We start from the raw sequence: 19,377 nt of genomic DNA on the forward strand, positions 1-19,377 counted from the left end.
TGAACATGGAACACAGATTATTAATGTACTATAAAGGTGTGCTTGTAAAAATTCTGACTAGAATATTTTACACTTGAGGATGGCCGTGAGATTCTAACCACACCGACTGATAATTTTTTCAAAGCTGTTATTGATTGTTATCATAGTTAAAGTGGAAGTTCACTTCTAGCAACTGTCCATGACAACCTAATCTTAAAAGAAACAAATATAACTCTAGTACATAAAGGTAATACCTCTTATGCTTTTGGGGGAAATATGAGTTCAGTCATGTACCACAGTGAAATATTTTTTGGATCATATTAAAAAAAAAGAAAATATCTAACAAAATTAACCAACTATCCTAGATGTTCCTCTCAACTACCCCACACGAACATTAACTTGAATCACACAACATGAAATGAAAAGCAGACACTTAAATATTTTTGGCTATCAACATACATAACTGTGACCCCTGGAAACCTTTCATCTGGTTCATCTGAGCAGGTATGTTTACACGCGTCCTAATACACACACCTTGAGTTGCTATCATACTGTATTTGTTTGTTGAAGTAAATTGCATATACACTTCCTTGGTCTCTTATTCTATCAAGATTAGAAACTTTCCGCCCTCCTCCCCTCCCCATTTTCCCCTCCTCCCCACTTCCCCCTACAGCTGTGAAAGCAACCCCGTTATCAGCACCTCAGGAGAAGTCACAGCTATAAGGAAAGGCACTGCTGACAACATTTTAATATCTCCAATGAAAATCTTGAATTATGCATCCGGGTGTGAGATTTTGATAGACGTTTAGTCTAATATTTAGTATTTTTTCCAAAGACAATTTTTCATACTCATAACTTGGTGTGGTTGGCCTGAGAAAAAATGATGAATAGCTATAAATACTTGTTGTTGTTAATATTAGAAATCGGGGTAAAAACTCTGGAGGACAAAACTAACTTCAGCTGTGGGCTAGTGGTTTGATGCAATGAGGAACAGATAGTGCTGAGTCCATCTCACTACATCACTTAGTGTCTGGTTGTGTCTGTAAAGGGTGTACTTCAAGCCCACAAACACCATAACATACAGTGTTCACTATTCAGGAGGTACATATTGTATTATTCATCTCTAGTAATATTAAAAGGACTATTTTTACTATGTTACAATTTCGAACTATAAAACAGTATAGTCCGGCTCTGTGTGAGAGTTCTCAGCAGAGCAGGATGTACTTGATGCATAAATATTCACCCAAGTCTTCTTCCTCTTTGTCTTCGCAGAAATGTTCACTGCATGAGAGGCTGAAAGCCTGTCAGCTGTTATGCTCTTAAACGTGCTTCAACATTAAATTGACAGCAAATGTACTTACGTTAAGGCATGTGCACAATGTTGTACGTGTCTGATTGGCTGTCCTTACATGGCTCCGCAGTGCCAGAACCATCAAATCCCCCTCGAAGGAGAGAGAGGACGTGAGAAAGGATCCTGCGATTACTAGACGCGAGGGGTCGGAGAGAGTGGTCTCAGATGAGAGAAACGACAGGTTTCCATGTCAAAGCGGCTCAGCAGATTCACGTGGAGTCTTTTCAACAAAAAAGACTGAGTTCTGTTTGTTTCACCAGTCATTTCATTACATAAAAAAAACAGACAAAGAAATGTTTGGGGAAACTTTGGAGGGAAAAAGCAGGAATAAAGAGAGAGGTAGGGAGAGAGGGAGGGAGTGTGAGATAGAGAGAGAACGGGGGAAAGACACAGAGAGAGGGAGAGCGATAGAGGGAGAAAGGGAGAAAGAGAGGGAGTGTGAGAGAGAGAGAGAGACTGAGAGAGAGAGGGATGTCCTATCATCTGGGCCTGTAATCCTCCGGCACCCCTGGCAGACTCCTCTTCCTCAAGGCCGCGTCCACTGTCTTGACAAGCTCATCAATACTCTGGCGCATCTCTGGGGTGTAGGGGTCATACTCCAGCTTGCGGAGGCCAGAGCGCTTGAAGTTCCCGTCCCTCTGGCCCTCCACGCAGAGCAGCCGCTCCTCGGACACCCCCGTCCCCAGGAAGACGATCATGCCCTTGAGCTGGGAGAACAGGTCCTTCTTCAGGTCCTCAAAGTGGACCACGTGGACGCTCCTGCCGTAGCGGAGCCAGTCCAGGGTGTGGGACGACCACCAGGGGGCGTAGTTCTTGACGAACTCCGGCCACTCTGCATGAGAAAGTCGACAAGGTTAGGTTTTCTGTCGCACTCGTAAAACAAAACAAGACACAACAAAGTTTCACTCTGAGGGTTCTTGATGTTAGCCCTCAGTTCTCTAAAAAAACATCGAAGAGAGAGACAGAGAGAGCACTTTATAATATACTGAAAAAGTGAGAGAGAAACAGGACGTATCTGCTGGGCACCAGTCCTCTAGGGAGCCCAGGATAGCACACCAGTTCCCCCTCCGACAGGCCATTAAATCTGGGTAAGGAGAGCACCCAGCCCCCCCTTACCCCTCCACAAGAACCCTCAAACACTGATGTTATTCCATTTAGGAGGTCTGGTGTGATCACAGCACATAAAGCCTTCTGGAAGACTCTAGTCTCCTTCAGGGGCTTGAATTAATGACTTGGAACACAGAAGTTCCTCAGACAGGTCTGTGTGTGTCTGTGTGAGTGTGTGTTTCTGTGTGTGTTTCTGTGTGTGTGTGTGTGTGTGTGTGGGGGGGGGGGGGTGCTAGCTAGCTAGCCCTAAACGTAATCTGAGAAATCCCTTTTCAAATTCACTTTTTCCCGGGTAGCATGCGGAAAAAACGCAGGCGTGACGTGATGCCAAAGGGAGGAACTCAATCGTGTAAACTCCCGACTCTTAGGGCCGAAATCTGTTGTTTAGGGCCTCTGGGGGGTGACTGTATGGGGCCATGTTAAGAGGCTTCAGGAAGTGAAGCATCATCAGTGGGCCCCTCCTGCCCCCCAGCCCCCTGCAATGCCCCCCCCCCGCCCCCCCAGCCCCCCCGCGTGCCCCCCCAGCCCCCCCTGGCAGAAGGCCTGCAGCTGGCCGCTCCATACGTAACACGGCGCTTACTCATTACGGCAGTGCTGCAGATCAGAACTGGCATCTGTCAGAAAGCCTTCCTCTCTGGGCCTCCTACCCCCCCATGTTACACCCCCCCCATGTCTCCTGACAGGAGAGGATGGGGGGAGGGGAGGGGGAGAGAGAAGGAGAAGGGGAGAGATATTGAAGTAAGGAGAGAGACAGAAATGCTAAGAGGAAAAGAGAGAGGGGAGAGTGGGAAGGAAAGGAATATAGGGAGAGGGTGAGAGAGAGAGAGAGAGAGGAGAGAGAGAGAGAGAGAGAGAGGAGAGAGAGAGAGAGAGAGAGAGTGAGAGAGAGAGGAGAGAGGAGAGAGAGAGAGAGAGAGAGAGAAGAGAGAGAGAGAGAGAGAGAGAGAGAGAGAGAGAGAGAGAGAGAGAGAGAGAGAGAGAGAGAGAGAGAGAGAGGAGAGAGAGAGAGAGAGAGAGTGAGGAGTGAGAGTGAGGAGTGAGAGTGAGAGTGAGAGTGAGAGTGAGAGTGAGAGAGAGAGGAGAGAGAGAGAGAGAGAGAGAGAGAGAGAGAGAGAGAGAGAGAGAGAGAGTGAGAGTGAGAGTGAGAGTGAGAGTGAGGAGAGAGAGAGAGAGAGGAGAGAGAGAGAGAGAAAGGAATATAGGGGAGAGGGTGAGAGAGAGAAAGAGAAAGAGAGAGAGGGTGAGAGAGAGAGGGTGAGAGAGAGAGGGTGAGAGAGAGAGAGTGAGAGAGAGAGAGTGAGAGAGAGAGAGAGAGAGAGAGAGAGAGAGAGAGAGAGAGAGAGAGAGAGAGAAAGGAATATAGGGAGAGGGTGAGAGAGAGAAAGAGAGAGAGGGTGAGAGAGAGAGAGGGTGAGAGAGAGAGGGTGAGAGGGAGAGAGGAGAGAGAGAGAGAGAGAGAGAGAGAGAGAGAGAGAGAGAGAGAAAGGAATATAGGGAGAGGGTGAGAGAGAGAGAAAGCGAGGGAGGGAGGGAGGGCAGAACGCTCTGAAGTTTTCACATGTATGGAGGACTGCTGTTGTCTTCAAGCACCTCAGAGGAAAATCTAGTTAACTCCAAACAAAGTCAGAAAAGGAGATAAGACAAGGCAGGTTGCCATGACTACTAGAAACGGCGTGTGTGTGTGTGTGTGGGCGCAGCCAGGCAAGATAAAGAGCACAAAAACATAATTAAAACACAACTGAGAAAGTCCTTCCTACAAACACAACCGGTAGTGAAGACCACTCAACTACAGCCAGCCAGCGGAGCATTTCAATTACAAGTATCATCTGTGAAACGTTGAACAAGCACCATAATAATACCACCTCTCGAGGGAGAGAAATATGGTTTTTCACTTCTCCTTTTCTCCCATCTCTTCCTCCTGCAGCAGAAATCCCTCCCTCCCCTCCCTCAAAAACAAAACATCCAAGGGCAGACCTCAATGGTCACAGTCATACACACAGAACAGGGGCACGGATGCCATTTTGAGGAATCTCTTGTGTTTTCAACTGACCTTTCCCCCTCCAGTGGGCCTGGGAGGCGAATCCAATATGGCCGCCGTACTTGCGGTTGAACTCGGCCATGAGGGCCTTGTAGGGGTTACGGATCATGAGGATGCTGGAGTCGAACGCCTCGATCTCCTTCTTCCCGCTCTCGTGGGTCTTTATACACATGGTTCTCCCGCTGCGCCAGTGGTCTCGCTCGCCTTTGAACCCTGTGGAGGAGAAGGTTCTGTTTATAGCTTAGCACGTTAGCGTAGCGTGTATTAATATATATCAAAATATACTTTATACCCACAGACTGTTCCTGGACTCCGACCACTGAAAAACTGTCAGATCTACATCCTTCTGATTCTAGTTTTTTTCCAGCCTTTTCAATCTGCTATTTTGAATGTTGCTTTAGATCCAAAATATTTTTTAAGGCACTCGACATACAAACACAATCAAACGTCAGCGCGTACAGGCATCTTAACGACGTGACTTTCTGAAATTTCATGCCATATACAGCCAGGAGTTATGAAACGTCATTCCCCCAGCAGAGTCCCACAACACTGCCTACCCTTGTTGTACAGGGAACCATCGAAGTAGAAGCTCCCCGTGTAGAAGCCGGTGGCCAGCTCTATGAGGTGGCGGGCCCAGGTGTTCCCCGCCCCGGGGAAGCTAGCCAGCGCCACCAGCTGCTTGGAGCGAGTGGGGAGGAAACGCCGGTCCATACAGCGGTTATCTGAGGAAATGCAGCACGTTAGCATAGCACGTTAACATAGCACGTTAGCGTACCACGTTAGCTTAGCACGTTAGCTTAGCACATCAGCGTAGCACATTAGAGTAGCACGACGGTGGCTACGCTAACAGCACACCACTGCTTCAGAAGAGGAACACAACTTTGTGGTATGATGACACACAAATATGTTGGGGTAGATTACTGTGCATCATAATGTCTACCACTTCCCCATTTCCAGAATGTAGAACCGGTCTTCCTCTAAAAACGCAGCTCACTCTATCAAACCTAGCGTACCTTGCACCTGGGTCTGGTACACCACGAAGTACTGGTCATTCCCACAGCTTTCAAACTCCTCGCCGTGGCAACGGTGTTGACAGAGGTCCTCTCCTTCCACCTCGTGGAGGGAGAAGTGGCGCGTGGGGAAGCCACACAGACACCTGTCCCCGGCCAGGACCGCCAGGGAGAACTCCTGGAGGAGAGGGAGGAAGAGGGGAGGAGGAAGAGGGGAGGAGAGAAGGAGGGGAGGAGAGGAGGAGAGGAAAAGGAAGAAGACAGGTGTCAGGGTGAGATAGACACTCTTATACTGCAGTCCTGTGCACAGCTACACCAACAGACACACCCTGTGTTGGCTGCAGGACGGCCTCACCTTCTCAGTGCACATGTCCACACACTTGTCGACAGACATGTTCAGGATGACCGCGCTGACAGGCAAGGCCAACGTCACGTTGTCCGGACGATGGAAACAGCCTTTGAATATGGCGCTCCCGTCTGGAACACAGCAAGCAGAACACACACGCGGTCAGCAACACACAGGAGTGTGTGTGTGTGTGTGTGACTCTTATCTACTGGGACTGAATGGGACTGGACTGAGAGGCCAGTCAGAGAAGGCCAAGGCTGTCATCATTGCTTTATTGCACATAAATACACTATAGTTCTTAGTAAGGAAATGTGTCATTTCCTAACTGTGTAGTCGCCCTTCGTTCTAAATAATTGCAAAATGTACCGTGCTTCTACTGTGTTTGTCTGTATTCATGTTGTATACAAGTAAAATATGACTACTTCTCTTCAGCTGTGCTGTACACTGTGGTATTGAGAGTACTGCAGGGTCATAATCAAGTTATTGTATATTTAAAACACTATATTTGTTGACAGGAAATGTTTAATTTCCTTTTTGAAACGCTGTGGTTTGTTTTGTATAACACATAAAAAGCACAACACCCTAAGAAGCTCTGTCTCTACAAGGAAATCGACAAGAGTGGTTGGTCACTAAATCACCCTCCTCCTTCTGTATGTCATTTCTGCCTCAGACTCTCTCACTGAACAAGGTAAGTGCCTGTCTCTGTTTAAAACTAATTACTGTGGGGTGACATTATATAACATACATGAGATGGCTAATTCTAGTTATTTGTTTTATGTGGACAGAAAAGACAATGACAACCGAGATGCCATTTGTGAATGAATCAACAACATGGTACTATGATTCGGAAGACCCCCCTGTTTCTCCACCAATACAGAGATGTTGGTTGCGTGACACTTGTGCTGGTCTATGTGCTTATCTTCGTGCTGGGGGTCTTTGGTAATACAACAGTTATCTGGATCGCTGGTTTCAAAATGAAGAAGACGGTAAACACCATCTGTTACCTCAGCCTAGCCATCTCTGACCTCTTGTTCTGTTCCTGTCTACCCTTCATCATCGTCACCATTGTACACAAGAGATGGATCTTTGGCCTTTACATGTGCAAGTTCGTCTCTTTTGCTGGGTTCATGAATATGAACAGCAGCATCTTCCTCCTGGTCATTATCAGCGTTGACCGCTGTGTGATGGTCGCGTTCCCAGTGTGGGGTCAGAACAACCGCACCCTCAAACGGGTGATGATAGCGGTGTTCCTAGCCTGGGTCACGTCTACCATCATCAGTGTGACCCGTCTCATTGTTCGAGATGTAACCCTTTCACCGAGAGAACAAGTCTTAAAATGTGGTGTAAGGTTCTCCAACAGCCACACAGCCATCGTTGTGAGTCGTTTTGTTGTTGGGTTTGTGTTACCTATAGTCATTATCAGCCTGTGCTATTCAGTCATCATCATCAAAGTACAGACCAATCGCATGACCAGGTGCTCAAAGCCCTTCAAGGTTATGACGGCCCTCATCGCCACTTTCTTTATAAGCTGCCTGCCCTACCATGTTTTCACTCTGACTGGAATCAAGTTCAAAGGAGAGATCGTTCAGCAAGGGTTGAAGGCTTCTGTGGCTCTGGTCAGTCTCAACAGTTGCCTGAACCCATTTCTCTACGCTTTCATGGGAAGAGACTTTAAGAACAAGTGCTCAAGCTTCCTGTCCAGGATTGAAAATGCTTTCGAAGACGAGGAGAAATCCTGAATCTCTCAAAGAACCTCTTTATCGCAGGTGTATTCCAGACACTCTACAAATGTCTGATTCACATCCACGAAAAAAAGCATTTGCAATGATTTCCGGTGAAGTTTTGTGAAGCTCTTCTCAAATACCTTAAAAGCATTGCACTGCTAGAATGATTGATGACAGCGACAATTAATAAAATTATTGTACAAGCTGTGAAATATTTTTACTATTAATTGTTTTTCTACAGGTACACTCTTGCACTTTGTGAGTTTCATGTTGTTTAATTGTAACTTGTTTAACTGCATCCTCTTATGGTTCTTTCCTTTGGCACTTATTTGTTTGTTCACGATGTATGCTTCATGTTTTGGCTGCTCGCAGTGTTTGGGGCTCTCTCGTTGTTATGATCAGTGACCTATGCACTTTTGTAAAGCTCTCTCTTGAAAGTCGCTTTGGATAAAAGCGTCTGCTAAATGCGTTAATGTAAAGTTAAATCTAAAACAATTAAGGCATACAATTCCCTGTACTGATTGGACAGTTAATTAATCTGAAGGATTAACTGCCCCCCCTTGTTCCCCTCAAACCCTGCTTTTGTATCAGGTTGTCATGTATCTGTTTACTACTTTAAAATAAACAAACAATCACTAAGTATTACGGAGCCCTTGGATCGTCAAAACGAGGAAGTACAGAAAACACAGAGCTCACACACGTCACACAAGCTTAAATGGAAGAAGCAGCAAACCACGGCAAATTGTTATCCTCCGGACAAATGTGGTTAAAAAGTTTGTCAATGTCACTGTTGGTCAATCTCACTCTCTTTTGGTCCGAATGAAAAGAAAATGACTTGGAGTGCTGAATGACAGGAACAAGCATCTTCTGGTGCCCAGGACTGCATACCACCAATCGTACGCCTGACATGTTCTGCTGTAATTACATTTGTTACAACCCAGATAAGACACACAGAATCTCAAATGACAACTGGCATAGAAAACTCTCCAAGTATCACAAAAACTGACAGATTTTTAACTGTGAGAGTATAGGATTTGTAATGTGACGTTTGAAAGTTTTCTGAATGAATACTGTGATTTTGCATTGTGACATTGTGTGTGCTGGGGCCCAGAGTGTGTTGGTGGTGGGGCCCAGAGTGTGTTGGTGGTGGGGCCCAGAGTGTGTTGGTGGTGGGGCCCAGAGTGTGTTGGTGGTGGGGCCCAGAGAGTGTTCTGGGGCCCAGAGAGTGTTGGTGGTGGGGCCCAGAGTGTGTTGGTGGTGGGGCCCAGAGTGTGTTGGTGGTGGGGCCCAGAGTGTGTTCTGGGGCCCAGAGAGTGTTGGTGGTGGGGCCCAGAGTGTGTTGGTGGTGGGGCCCAGAGTGTGTTGGTGGTGGGGCCCAGAGTGTGTTGATGGTAGGGCCCAGAGAGTGTTGGTGGTGGGGCCCAGAGTGTGTTGGTGGTGGGGCCCAGAGAGTGTTGGTGGTGGGGCCCAGAGTGTGTTGGTGGTGGGGCCCAGAGTGTGTTGGTGGTGGGGCCCAGAGTGTGTTGGTGGTGGGGCCCAGAGTGTGTTGGTGGTGGGGCCCAGAGTGTGTTGATGGTAGGGCCCAGAGAGTGTTGGTGGTAGGGCCCAGAGAGTGTTGGTGGTGGGGCCCAGAGTGTGTTGGTGGTGGGGCCCAGAGTGTGTTGGTGGTGGGGCCCAGAGAGTGTTCTGGGGCCCAGAGTGTGTTGGTGGTGGGGCCCAGAGAGTGTTGGTGGTGGGGCCCAGAGAGTGTTCTGGGGCCCAGAGTGTGTTGGTGGTGGGGCCCAGAGAGTGTTCTGGGGCCCAGAGGGACTCACAGCGGCGAGCAGACTCCTGGCTCAGCTCCAGCCTGTAGATGGACAGCCGGTTGGCCCCTCCGCACGTGTTGCTCTCTCCCTTACAGTCCATGTTGCACTCGGCGTCGGACACGTTGGGGCCTTGGATCTTGTGACCGCAGAAGCACTCAGCCCCAAACTCCAGCCCTGCAAACAGGTACCCCCTGGGGAGGGGAGGGGGGGGAGGAGAGGGGAAGGGAGGGGGGTTCAAGCATCATTTAAAACTGACGTGTCATTGACACCAAAGAGAAAGTTCTCCAGCTGTTCTGTTTAATATGGCTGTGGACTCTCTCTGACTGGATCCACTGTGCTTAGCAGAGTAAATCAGCCAGCCATGCCAGTCTCCTAGCACAGCAGCCAGCCTGCCTGCTAGCACAGCAGCCAGCCTGCGTGAGGAATCTCAGCCGGACATCTGGGTGGAGCTGAGCGTCTTTATAAAAGCATGGGAACAAACGCCATTCTATCAGAGCAGCTGGCTAACGCGCCTCTCATTAAGAATCATCCATTATTACGAGACAGCCAGTAACCACACACACAGTACTAGTGTGTGGGTGAACTGTGGTCAAGGTCAAGACTGGCAGTAGAGTGGACCCCTCCCACCGTGGTGTCTGGGCTTCTGAAGAGGGTCAGTGTGTGACAGATGCTGCTGGTGCCTGAATGCTCTGCACCGTGTGAGGCTCTATCCACCACCCAGAACAGCTCACTCCTGGGGGGCTGGGGTGCTGGGGTGCTGGGGTGCAGGGGGGTTGGGGTGCAGGGGGGTGACTCCTGAGAGGAACCTTGGAGTGCAATTCGTAGGGCAGCACACCACCCTTGATGTGACTATTCTCCTCCCCCCCTCCTCTACCATCCTCTCCTCCAGTGAGGGGTGTAATGAAATACATCAAGCAGAGAGAGATATCTAGAATGTTCCCGAGAGAGAGAGAGAGAGAGAGAGAGAGAGAGAGAGAGAGAGAGAGAGAGAGAGAGAGAGAGAGAGAGAGAGAGAGAGAGAGAGACAGAAAGCGAGAGACAGAAAGCGAGAGACAGAGGGAGATGAGTAAGATATTTCAAGGAAAGGTGAGGTGAGGAGAGCATCAGATGTAGATGTGAAGCTGTTAAGAGAGTGACGGCACAAAGGAGAGATGGAGAGTGAGAGAGGGAGTCTGGCAGACACAGAAGGATGGCTTCTCCGTCCATCAGAGCGGCTACATCTCATCTTTTACCTGTCAGACACATTTATCTACGGGAGACTGACTGAACCCATCCTCTCTCCACCCATGGAAATGTCAACGTGCGTTCCTGGGAGAACGCCGAGAGCCGTAAACACTCCCAAACAAATCAACGAGTCGCGCTTCTCTCTTCGTTTGCTTGTTGGACTTTCATTTCTGCCTAAAATCTGAAGTGGCCACATAATGTTGTTTTTAATACTGCTAAAGGCCAGCCGTACCTTTCTGCGCAGTTGTCCTGGCAACGGAAGACTGTCATTTTCTTGTAGTCGTAAAAGGACACTCCCCTGAGCACTCTCTTCTGGATGTCGTCCACATAGCAGCCGATGTACTTAGCTGAGGGAAACAGAGAAAAAGAGAGAATTTCACCAAACTCAGACAGTTAAGAGTTTCAAAACAGAGCAGCACAACAGAGTCAGTGAGCTCAGCATCAGCCACCTGCATGGTAACAAACAGTGGCAGAATCTAACACTTACAAGGCCAAGCATTCCCAAGACACGTCTAGAGAGCAGATTCTTCATTTATTCATGAAGAAACACGACCACCCCCTGGTGGTCGGACGCTGTAACGGCAGACACGCTTCATCTCCGGTGAGTCAGATGTGAGGAACGGGGACGGAGGGAGGGATGGATAGTTAATGTGCCTGTGCCTAGCGACATGGTGATACTTCCCCCAACCCTCCTACACGGCCTGTGCTAGCGTACAACCAACCCACCCAACCCCCTCACCATCTGGGCTCTGCAGTCTCTCCTCCACCTCCACTGCCTTCCTCGACTAACAGTTGGTCCAATCCTAAACCGGCGCATTACTGTAATTGTAATTGTCTGAAAGGCCATTGTGCCTGCTGTACTGTAGTAGCCGTAATCTTCTTCCCAGACCTGATAGAGCCGCGGGGTACAGTAATCTGCTTTATGACAGACAAGAGGAACTGATCTAAACCGAACCGTTCTTCAGCGAAGCCGGCTGGTCGCACAGGTCTCGGCCAATGTTACGAGACTAATTATCGCGTCGGCAGAGATTTCCCCCGAGGTTAGCTCCAGTCCTCAGTGATCTCAGTCACCCGACAGACAGACAGACAGCTAACCCCGCAGCTCCGCTCCACGCTGCCCCGGTAGTCGCATTCGCCACACTGCGAGCATCGGCACAGTTCAATGTAATCCTCGTGGATAAACCGCCTGCTTGTTAACTATTGGGATCTCATTTTAATGGCGGTGATTTCTCGTCCCCTGATGTGAAGCTGAATAACAGACAACGCCAGGGCAATCCTTTAAGAGCCTTATAACCCCATAAGCTTTCAAGACGTGTATTAACTAATTACACAACTACATAATCGTGTTATGTTTACAGTAGGTTTAGTCTCGCGATTTCTGTCAACAGACAGAATTAAGCTGTGAGTGTTTTAAACTGCGATATGGATTCAATCTAAAAAGGGATTCCAGAGGGTGCTTGGTTGATGATTGAACGATCTTTATTACAAATCTATTTCAGATTAGCGTCTGTGTGGGACCACAGTGTAGCCTGTGTGTGCGTCAGTGACGAAAATCTGCTATCAATTTTGGGGGGGACAATGATATGACATTTTCTCAAGAGCAATTCCTGAGGGGGACACCAAAATTACTGCTGTAACACAGTCTACATTATAATATGGAAAATGTATAATAATAATAATAATAATAATATTATTTTAAATGTCCTTATGTTTAAAGTGATTTACTGGGGGGGACAAATTCTATTTTTCCCAGGATGGGGGGGGTCATGCCCTGTCCTTCCTGTCCCCCTCGGAATTTCTGCCTATGGTGCGTGTGTGTATACATGCATGTGCATCAATGTTCTTTGCTGTTCTGCTGTGAATGGGGCTGTTTGCTTGATATCCCGGTACATGCGATTAGCCCATTACCAAGGATACCGTGTTGCAGTTCATGTTGCTTTTTGGTGCAAAGCTCCGATTTGACAGGAAATCATTAGTTGATGAATGACTTTGCACATCTGAGAGAACAAACCAGAAAGTTTCCAGCTCTCCTGGCCCTGACTGGTCTCATAGCAGCTGCTTCGCCAAGCGAACACCCGTCCTAACGGAGCCTTGGCCTCATCGCTACCCATCTCTATCCTTGAAAACTTAACAGCCCTGGACATCTTACATTTGGCTACGTCAAAGTGAGCAGCACAAGATTTTCCAAAAGGATTGGACATCTGGTCCGTAACCCACATGTTCAGACCAAGAGATCTTTTTAACGTCAACAAAGATTAGCTTTGATGCAGCATGGGTACGATGCCCTCAGAGTTTCGCAGTTTGGAGACAGTGAGAAGGCAAGAGTTATATCCAGGGATTTGTAAGTGTGTTAAATCTTCAACAAGAGTCTAATCACTCAATATTTTTTACATTGTAATAAAACCCAGCTTTAGTAGATCCCGATGACTCACATCTCTCAAAACGAACGACTGACAGCGAAGCGACATATCAACACCACCTCCTCCGTCACTTACCTCGCCCGTCGTCCAGATCTTTGGCGCTGCGTCCTTTGAGGGCACGGTTCCAGCTGCTGGTGTAGTCTCCCCCAGGACCCCTCCAGTCGGGACTGTCCGACCCAGCATGCTTCATCCACGGGGGCCCGTACCTCCGTCCAGAGCGCCTCGTCACCTTCATCGCCCGCCCCGCCAGTCCCAACGCCCGGGTGTCAGAGGGCGCCGCCCTCCCCGCCGCAGCCTTCCCCCCGGCCTCAGAAGCCACCAGGGGTTCCCTGGCCCCCCCTGCCCCCCGCGAGCTGTCCTTCACCAGGCCAGAGTGCAGGAACACCAGGCTGCCGGCCGTAAGGTAGAGGAGGATGAGGGAGAAGAAACGGACTGGTTTCCTGCGGAAGTAGCGTTGGATCCTCAGGAGAGGCCTGGCCATCCTGCTCCAGGTCACACCTCCACAGTCATACACAGACCCCCCACAACCACCCCAGACAGACCCCCCAAAACCACCCAGACAGACCCTCTAGCAGCTTAGACAGACCTCCCCCCACCCCGTCCCTGACACCCCCCTCCCCTCCCCTGCCTGATCCCCTAAGCTATGAAACTAGCGAGAAACCCAGGAAAACACCAGACAGAGACACAAGGAAGACACGTCTTCATCCAAGTCCGGCACACACTCTGCTTGAGAATCGGTCCAATCAGAGCCCCCAAAAAGGTGTTACGGTCCAATAAGAGCCCCCGAAAAGGTGTTACGGTCCAATCAGATCCTCCGGATGGTTCTACAGTCCGATCAGTGCCTCTGGAAAGTTCCTCTCGTAGAGAGGACCTGAAAGACGATCATGGCAGCGCTGGTCTCTCTGGGATTATGAAGCCGCCAGGTTGGCTCCACCGTGGTTCTCTCTCTCTCTCTCCTGACGCCCCGATGGGGAGGGCCTGTATTCAGGGGCCCGGCTGGGATACTCTCGCCTTTGTGTGTCTGGTCATTCAGACGGCCAGGAGAGGAGGAGGTCAAGGTCCCTTCATCTGCAAGTGAAATGACACTTGTGAGTTCTCTCTCCTGGTGCCACACACATACGCTCGCCAACACCGACATGGACACACACACGAATATTAACACACAGACATACGCACGCACACACTCCATAAACATTAAACATGAATGCACCTAGCATACACCGGAATAAAAAAAAATAAAAAAACTTGGACTCAGACAGAAAGCCGAAACGAACGCAGGTCTTTCAAAGTGAACTTCCCTGTCCCCTAACCCATGGGTGGTCTCTAGTCCTGCCTGCTGCAAACCTCATCATCTCCTGTAACTGAACTAGGACACCCAGAGCACCATGAGTTCAACCCTGCAACACATCCACTGATATTGCTTCTGTTAATCAAGGTGTCTCGGTACTGAAGGTAATTAAAGATGCCCTACAGCCAGAAGTCTAATTTACCTCAGCCTTGATAGTATCACACTCTGAAAGAAAAGAGCGAAAACACTTCAGTTTTTTCCGGCAGTTCTGTTTTTTTTCCTTTCTTCCCTTCGTCGTTTCAGCGCTCTCAGATTATCCCAGTAGTTTATATCCATTTAAAATTGAATGTTTCCACAGAGGGAATACAACATAAGCCTGGAAAATCCACAGTGGACACACACACACACACACACACACACTTCCCCGATTGTAGCTTCTTGTCAGCTTCCCATTCTTCAGATCACCCAGGTCGGTCACTTTAAGCCCCTCTCCCCAATTCCTCACCCCACTAAAGGGGGTCTCTGTTCAGGGTTACAGATCTACCCGAGAGGCTCTTCCTGGGGGGGGGTGGGGAACGGAACACCACCCAGAGGGTCACAGAATGTTCTAGAACCCTCCTGGTGACACCCTCTCCGGCTCCTTGTCTGGACACAACAAAGAAGTGTCACACAAACCCCTCCCCCCCCATACCCAACCCCCCCCCCCCCATACCCCTCTCTCAAGGTGGTCCCGGAGAAAGACCAGAGTCGTCTTACATGGTAGCTGAAGGCGGTTTCATACACCAAGGAGACAGCCGGCTTCGCAGAAGCTGCCTAGAACAGGATTGTTTTGTTGGAACATAATTGGCTGGAAAGAGGAGGGTCACTCAAAATTCCCAAACTGACATTCCTCTGGTACTAAGATGTGTCAGTGCTGCTAAACATCTTTCCGAGGGGCCTCTTTAGCTTCCACGCAGTGAAATTGTCTGTTCATCACCTGAGCTCACAAGAAGTCAGGCAGGCCTTCAGATACCAACGCTAATGTTACTGTAGGTGACACTGCATGATAGCGTGAAGAGTAAAGCCACTCTCTCTCCTTGTCTCTCTCCCTGTGTCCCTCTCCCTCTCTGTCTCTCATTCTCTCTCTCATGTACTCTGGTGAACCCCTTACAGACACACACACACACACACTTGTCAATGACTAGCCTGTTCTGCACAAACTGATTTACATACTTTCTATGTGGTCTGAGGTAATAGGAGGTTACTTTTTACATTTTTCTGTGGCTTACGCAGATCCACACAGGCACACGCACAATGTGCACACACTGACCCAAGCTAACAAAAGAGAATGGCGAGCAAGCAATCACATCTCTTAATTATGAATGACGACTCTTAAGAAAATGAAACTGATCTGCACTGTTGTTATCTGCAGGTTCGAATGACCCGAGTCACGAGATTGAACGCACAGTTTGCTGGCTTCAGGATGGACTGGCACAGGCATTGATGGAGAGACCAGCAGACACAGTAACCAGAAAAGAGGAACAGGCCACAATCCACTACGCTCAGCTGAAGAAACTTTACATAAATACAAAATATTCCCAATGAGATGGAATCAGTAGAATCAAGTGTAACAGCATCTGTGAAGAGATGATGCTGGGTAAAGGGTGAGTCTGGGGAGAGCAGGGGAGCCCGTGGGGGGGGGGGGGGGGGGGGGGGGGGGGGGGAGGTCAGCCAAGTCACAAGCCAGTCATCAGTCAAGCAGGGCAGATATGAGTCCTCTGATTGGCCATTAATTCACATTCAACGAGCCGGCAAACATTTAATCAGAGTGGATTCTGAGAGGGAGAAATGTCAGAGATAATCGTTGCCGGGCAGGGTTGTGGGTTCTTGCTCTGCTCTATAAATACACTCCATATCTGCCCTCTGAGTCAAGCAGGGTGAACAACCCCCTCTCACCCTCCCAGGGCATCCTCCTCCTCCCTACCCCTCCTCCACTCCTACCTGCCCTTCTTTCTGCCCCCCCCCCACTCCTCCTTGGCTCCCACCATCCTCCTTGCCCCCATCCTCCCTGCCCCCCCCCCCCCCAGCTCCTTATGCACTGGGAACCAGTGGATTGGATGTACAGTAACCCATAGCACGGAGTGCTACCAGCATCCATCTATATGCTAGCAAATAAGTATGGTAGTATGATAAGCTGCAGCCACGCTCATGGCGTTTACAATAAAGCTGTCATTAAGTTAGAAACAGTGGGCTGTTTTTTAAGGCTTTTTGGAGAGCACAGTGTTCCAGCGGCCAAGTCACGCCTGTTTCCAAAGCCCTGGGAAATGAGCACACAGACAGACTACTCAATAAAAAACAAACAACTTATTAAGTATGCGTCTCCAACAAGGGTTCCTGTTTATGCATGTGATATTTTCGATCACCAACAAAAGGATCTTTCTCTAGCGTGTGCTGGAGACAGCCCGTGTTTGTGACGGACAATCAGACATTGTTTCACATCATTTCAGACATATTTCTCCCACGCCCCGCCCAGACAACACATCGCCCGAGTAAAAATCAGATGATGAATCTACGAAAGAAAAACAGACAGGACTGAGAAAATAAGAACGTTCCCACGTTCAACCTCAACTTATCAGCCAAGAGACACCCTGTGATTTGGCCCTTCAACATGAACCCGGCACATGTATTCAATTTCCCCATCGTACGTCTACACATTGCCAGAGAATTGCTTTATTTCCCTCTGTGTTGGTTGGGAAATCGAAAGAGAGGGGGGCTCCAGAGGCTATCTCCAGAGGTTGGTCAGCTGAAGGGTGTTAGCCTGCATCCTTCCCCTCACATGTGCTCTCTGTTGGTCTTGGCTGCGGACGGTTTCCTCTGGTGGGGTTGCAGCCGACTGTCGTGATAGCAACCAGACAACACCACAGAGGAAGGGGGCGAACGGTGTGGGGAGGTTGGAGGGGGGCTGGGGGTGGAGGGGGAATGGGGTTGGGGGTGGAGGGGGGCTAGGGTTGGGGGTGGGGAGGTTGGAGGGGGGTAGGAGGCGGGCTGGTGGTGGAGAGGTTGGAGGGAGGGAGGTAGGAGGGGGGCTGGGGTGGGTGTGGAGGGGGGTTGGAGGGGGGTAGGAGGCGGGCTGGTGGTGGAGAGGTTGGAGGGAGGGAGGTAGGAGGGGGGCTGGTGGTGGAGAGGTTGGAGGGAGGGAGGTAGGAGGGGGGCTGGTGGTGGAGAGGTTGGAGGGAGGGAGGTAGGAGGAGGGCTGGGGTGGGTGTGGAGGGGGGTTGTGCGTTGAGGGTACGGGAGGGGGGCTGGGGTGGGTGTGGAGGGGGGTTGTGCGTTGAGGGTACGGGAGGGGGGCTGGGGTGGGTGTGGAGGGGGGTTGTGCGTTGAGGGTACGGGAGGGGGGGTAAATAAACAGGAACCGAGGTCCAGGCCTACAGCAGGGACCACAGAGGGAGATAGGAAAGAGTCCTGCTACCCTGTGCTCCTCCACCAGGACCACATGACCTGGCTCCACCAGGAGGTGGAGGCCAGACCTGCTGGTCCTGATGATCTCCCTTTCACTTTCCTTCTCTCTCTTCCTCCTCTCTCCTCCTCTCTCCTCCTCTCTCCTCCGCCTCCTCCTCCTCTCTCGTCTTCCTCTCTCCTCCACCTCCTTTCCTCCTCCTTTCCTCCTCCTCCTCTCCTTTCCTCCTCCTCTCTCCTCCTCCTCCTCTCCTCCCTCTCTCGTCTTCCTCCTCCTCCTCTCTTTCTCTCTTCCTTCCAGTGGGACCTCTTCCGCTCCTTAGGCCTGCTCACCCCACCAGTGTTCATAACCCCCCCCCCCTCCCCCCCCCGCCTGTCAGATCTGATCCCTCGACGGAGCACATCCCACCCCTAGAGATCACACAGTGTTTACACTGAAGTCACCAGGCATCACCTCCGCCACCCACAATCACGCGAGGGTCTGTCTGACGGCCTCTGCTAGCCTCTCTGCTAGCCTCTCTGCTAGCCTCTCTGCTAGCCTCTCTGCTCGCCTCTCTGCTCGCCTCTCTGCTCGCCTCTCTGCTCGCCTCTCTGCTCGCCTCTCTGCTCGCCTCTCTGCTCGCCTCTCTGCTCGCCTCTCTGCTCGCCTCTCTGCTCGCCTCTCTGCTCGCCTCTCTGCTCGCCTCTCTGCTCGCCTCTCAGCTACCCCTGACACCTGTGGAAACCAGAACTTGTTGTTTAAAGGCCAGCGTTTAGATGAAAACCTTCTGCTCAATGTTTGGTCACGGAACGAGTCCGCGGAACGTGTTTCTCACATTCCTCTGTGTGTGTGTGTAGGGTATTCTGTTCTGATCCATAAACCAACAAGATGGTTTGGTAGACACACACACACAGCACCAATTTGACACTTTCATCATGAATCAAGACTGAAAATAAATATACACACACAGTATATATAATTATACAACTCTGAGTTTTCACACGGTTGACTCAGCGCAGGTGGCGGCTGTTAGGACAGTGAGTGTCTCTGCCTCCGACAGAAAGGGCACCAGAGTATCTCCCCTCTTAGCCTGGCTCCTGGCAGCCTGGCAGCCTGGCGCCCCCCTCCCCTCGCCCCGCCCCCCTCCCCTCGCCCCGCCCCTGTGTGGGCCCAGGCCCAGCATCCTCATGCCAAACCTTTTAATTAGCCCGCCTTCTGATCCCTATGTGCCGGCGTCAGGGATTGGCTCGCTGCCCAGCGCAATTAATTACTGGTGGCAACTCGGCAGGCTGCTTGGGAGAGACTCCCCAGACAGATCATCCGCCGCTCGCGGCTCGCCGCTCCCTTCCCTAACGCTCTCGCCGGCACAGAAACCCTGCTGCTTCAGTACCGTCTGCGTTCGGACCGGACTCTGTCCTCAAACTTGCGCTGGGAGACGATTGGCTGTGGAAGGCGTGCAGAGCTGTCAATCAATGACATGCTGTACAGCGGTTAGAGGGAGCCAGGTGGTTGAACGTGTGTTTGGATGAGAGGGAGGAGAAGGAGAATAAAGGGAAGGATGGAGGGATGGAGGGAGGGGGCGGCGCGATTAGATGACATAAAATGAGATGAGAATGCAATGAAGACAGGTAGAATGCAGACTTGCATGTTCTGTACTCAACACAAAC

At 50.2% G+C, this 19,377-nt stretch overlaps 2 protein-coding genes across 3 annotated transcripts; one reads left to right on the forward strand and one right to left on the reverse strand.

Annotated features, from left to right (window-relative positions):
* Window positions 1-1,728: 1,728 nt before the first annotated feature.
* Window positions 1,729-13,574, reverse strand: wscd2 (WSC domain containing 2). 2 transcript variants are annotated; one of them, XM_047016840.1, is made up of 9 exons: window positions 13,080-13,574; window positions 10,817-10,931; window positions 9,370-9,551; window positions 8,360-8,470; window positions 5,841-5,962; window positions 5,489-5,663; window positions 5,033-5,197; window positions 4,488-4,688; window positions 1,729-2,162 (listed from the first exon to the last, which is right to left on the reverse strand). In XM_047016840.1, the coding sequence occupies exons 1-9, from the start codon at window positions 13,483-13,485 to the stop codon at window positions 1,810-1,812; spliced, it is 1,830 nt and encodes a 609-aa protein (XP_046872796.1). In that variant the 5' UTR covers window positions 13,486-13,574; the 3' UTR covers window positions 1,729-1,809. The 2 variants fall into 2 exon arrangements, with proteins under 2 accessions (XP_046872796.1, XP_046872797.1); XM_047016841.1 differs by lacking the exon at window positions 8,360-8,470.
* LOC124464927 (chemerin-like receptor 1) lies at window positions 5,969-7,806 on the forward strand. The gene has a single exon (XM_047016856.1). It carries the CDS (start codon window positions 6,650-6,652, stop codon window positions 7,568-7,570), a length of 921 nt encoding a protein of 306 aa, XP_046872812.1. The 5' UTR covers window positions 5,969-6,649; the 3' UTR covers window positions 7,571-7,806.
* Window positions 13,575-19,377: the final 5,803 nt, after the last annotated feature.

Source organism: Hypomesus transpacificus, unplaced genomic scaffold, assembly GCF_021917145.1.
Source record: "Hypomesus transpacificus isolate Combined female unplaced genomic scaffold, fHypTra1 scaffold_42, whole genome shotgun sequence".
Taxonomy (NCBI): domain Eukaryota; kingdom Metazoa; phylum Chordata; class Actinopteri; order Osmeriformes; family Osmeridae; genus Hypomesus; species Hypomesus transpacificus.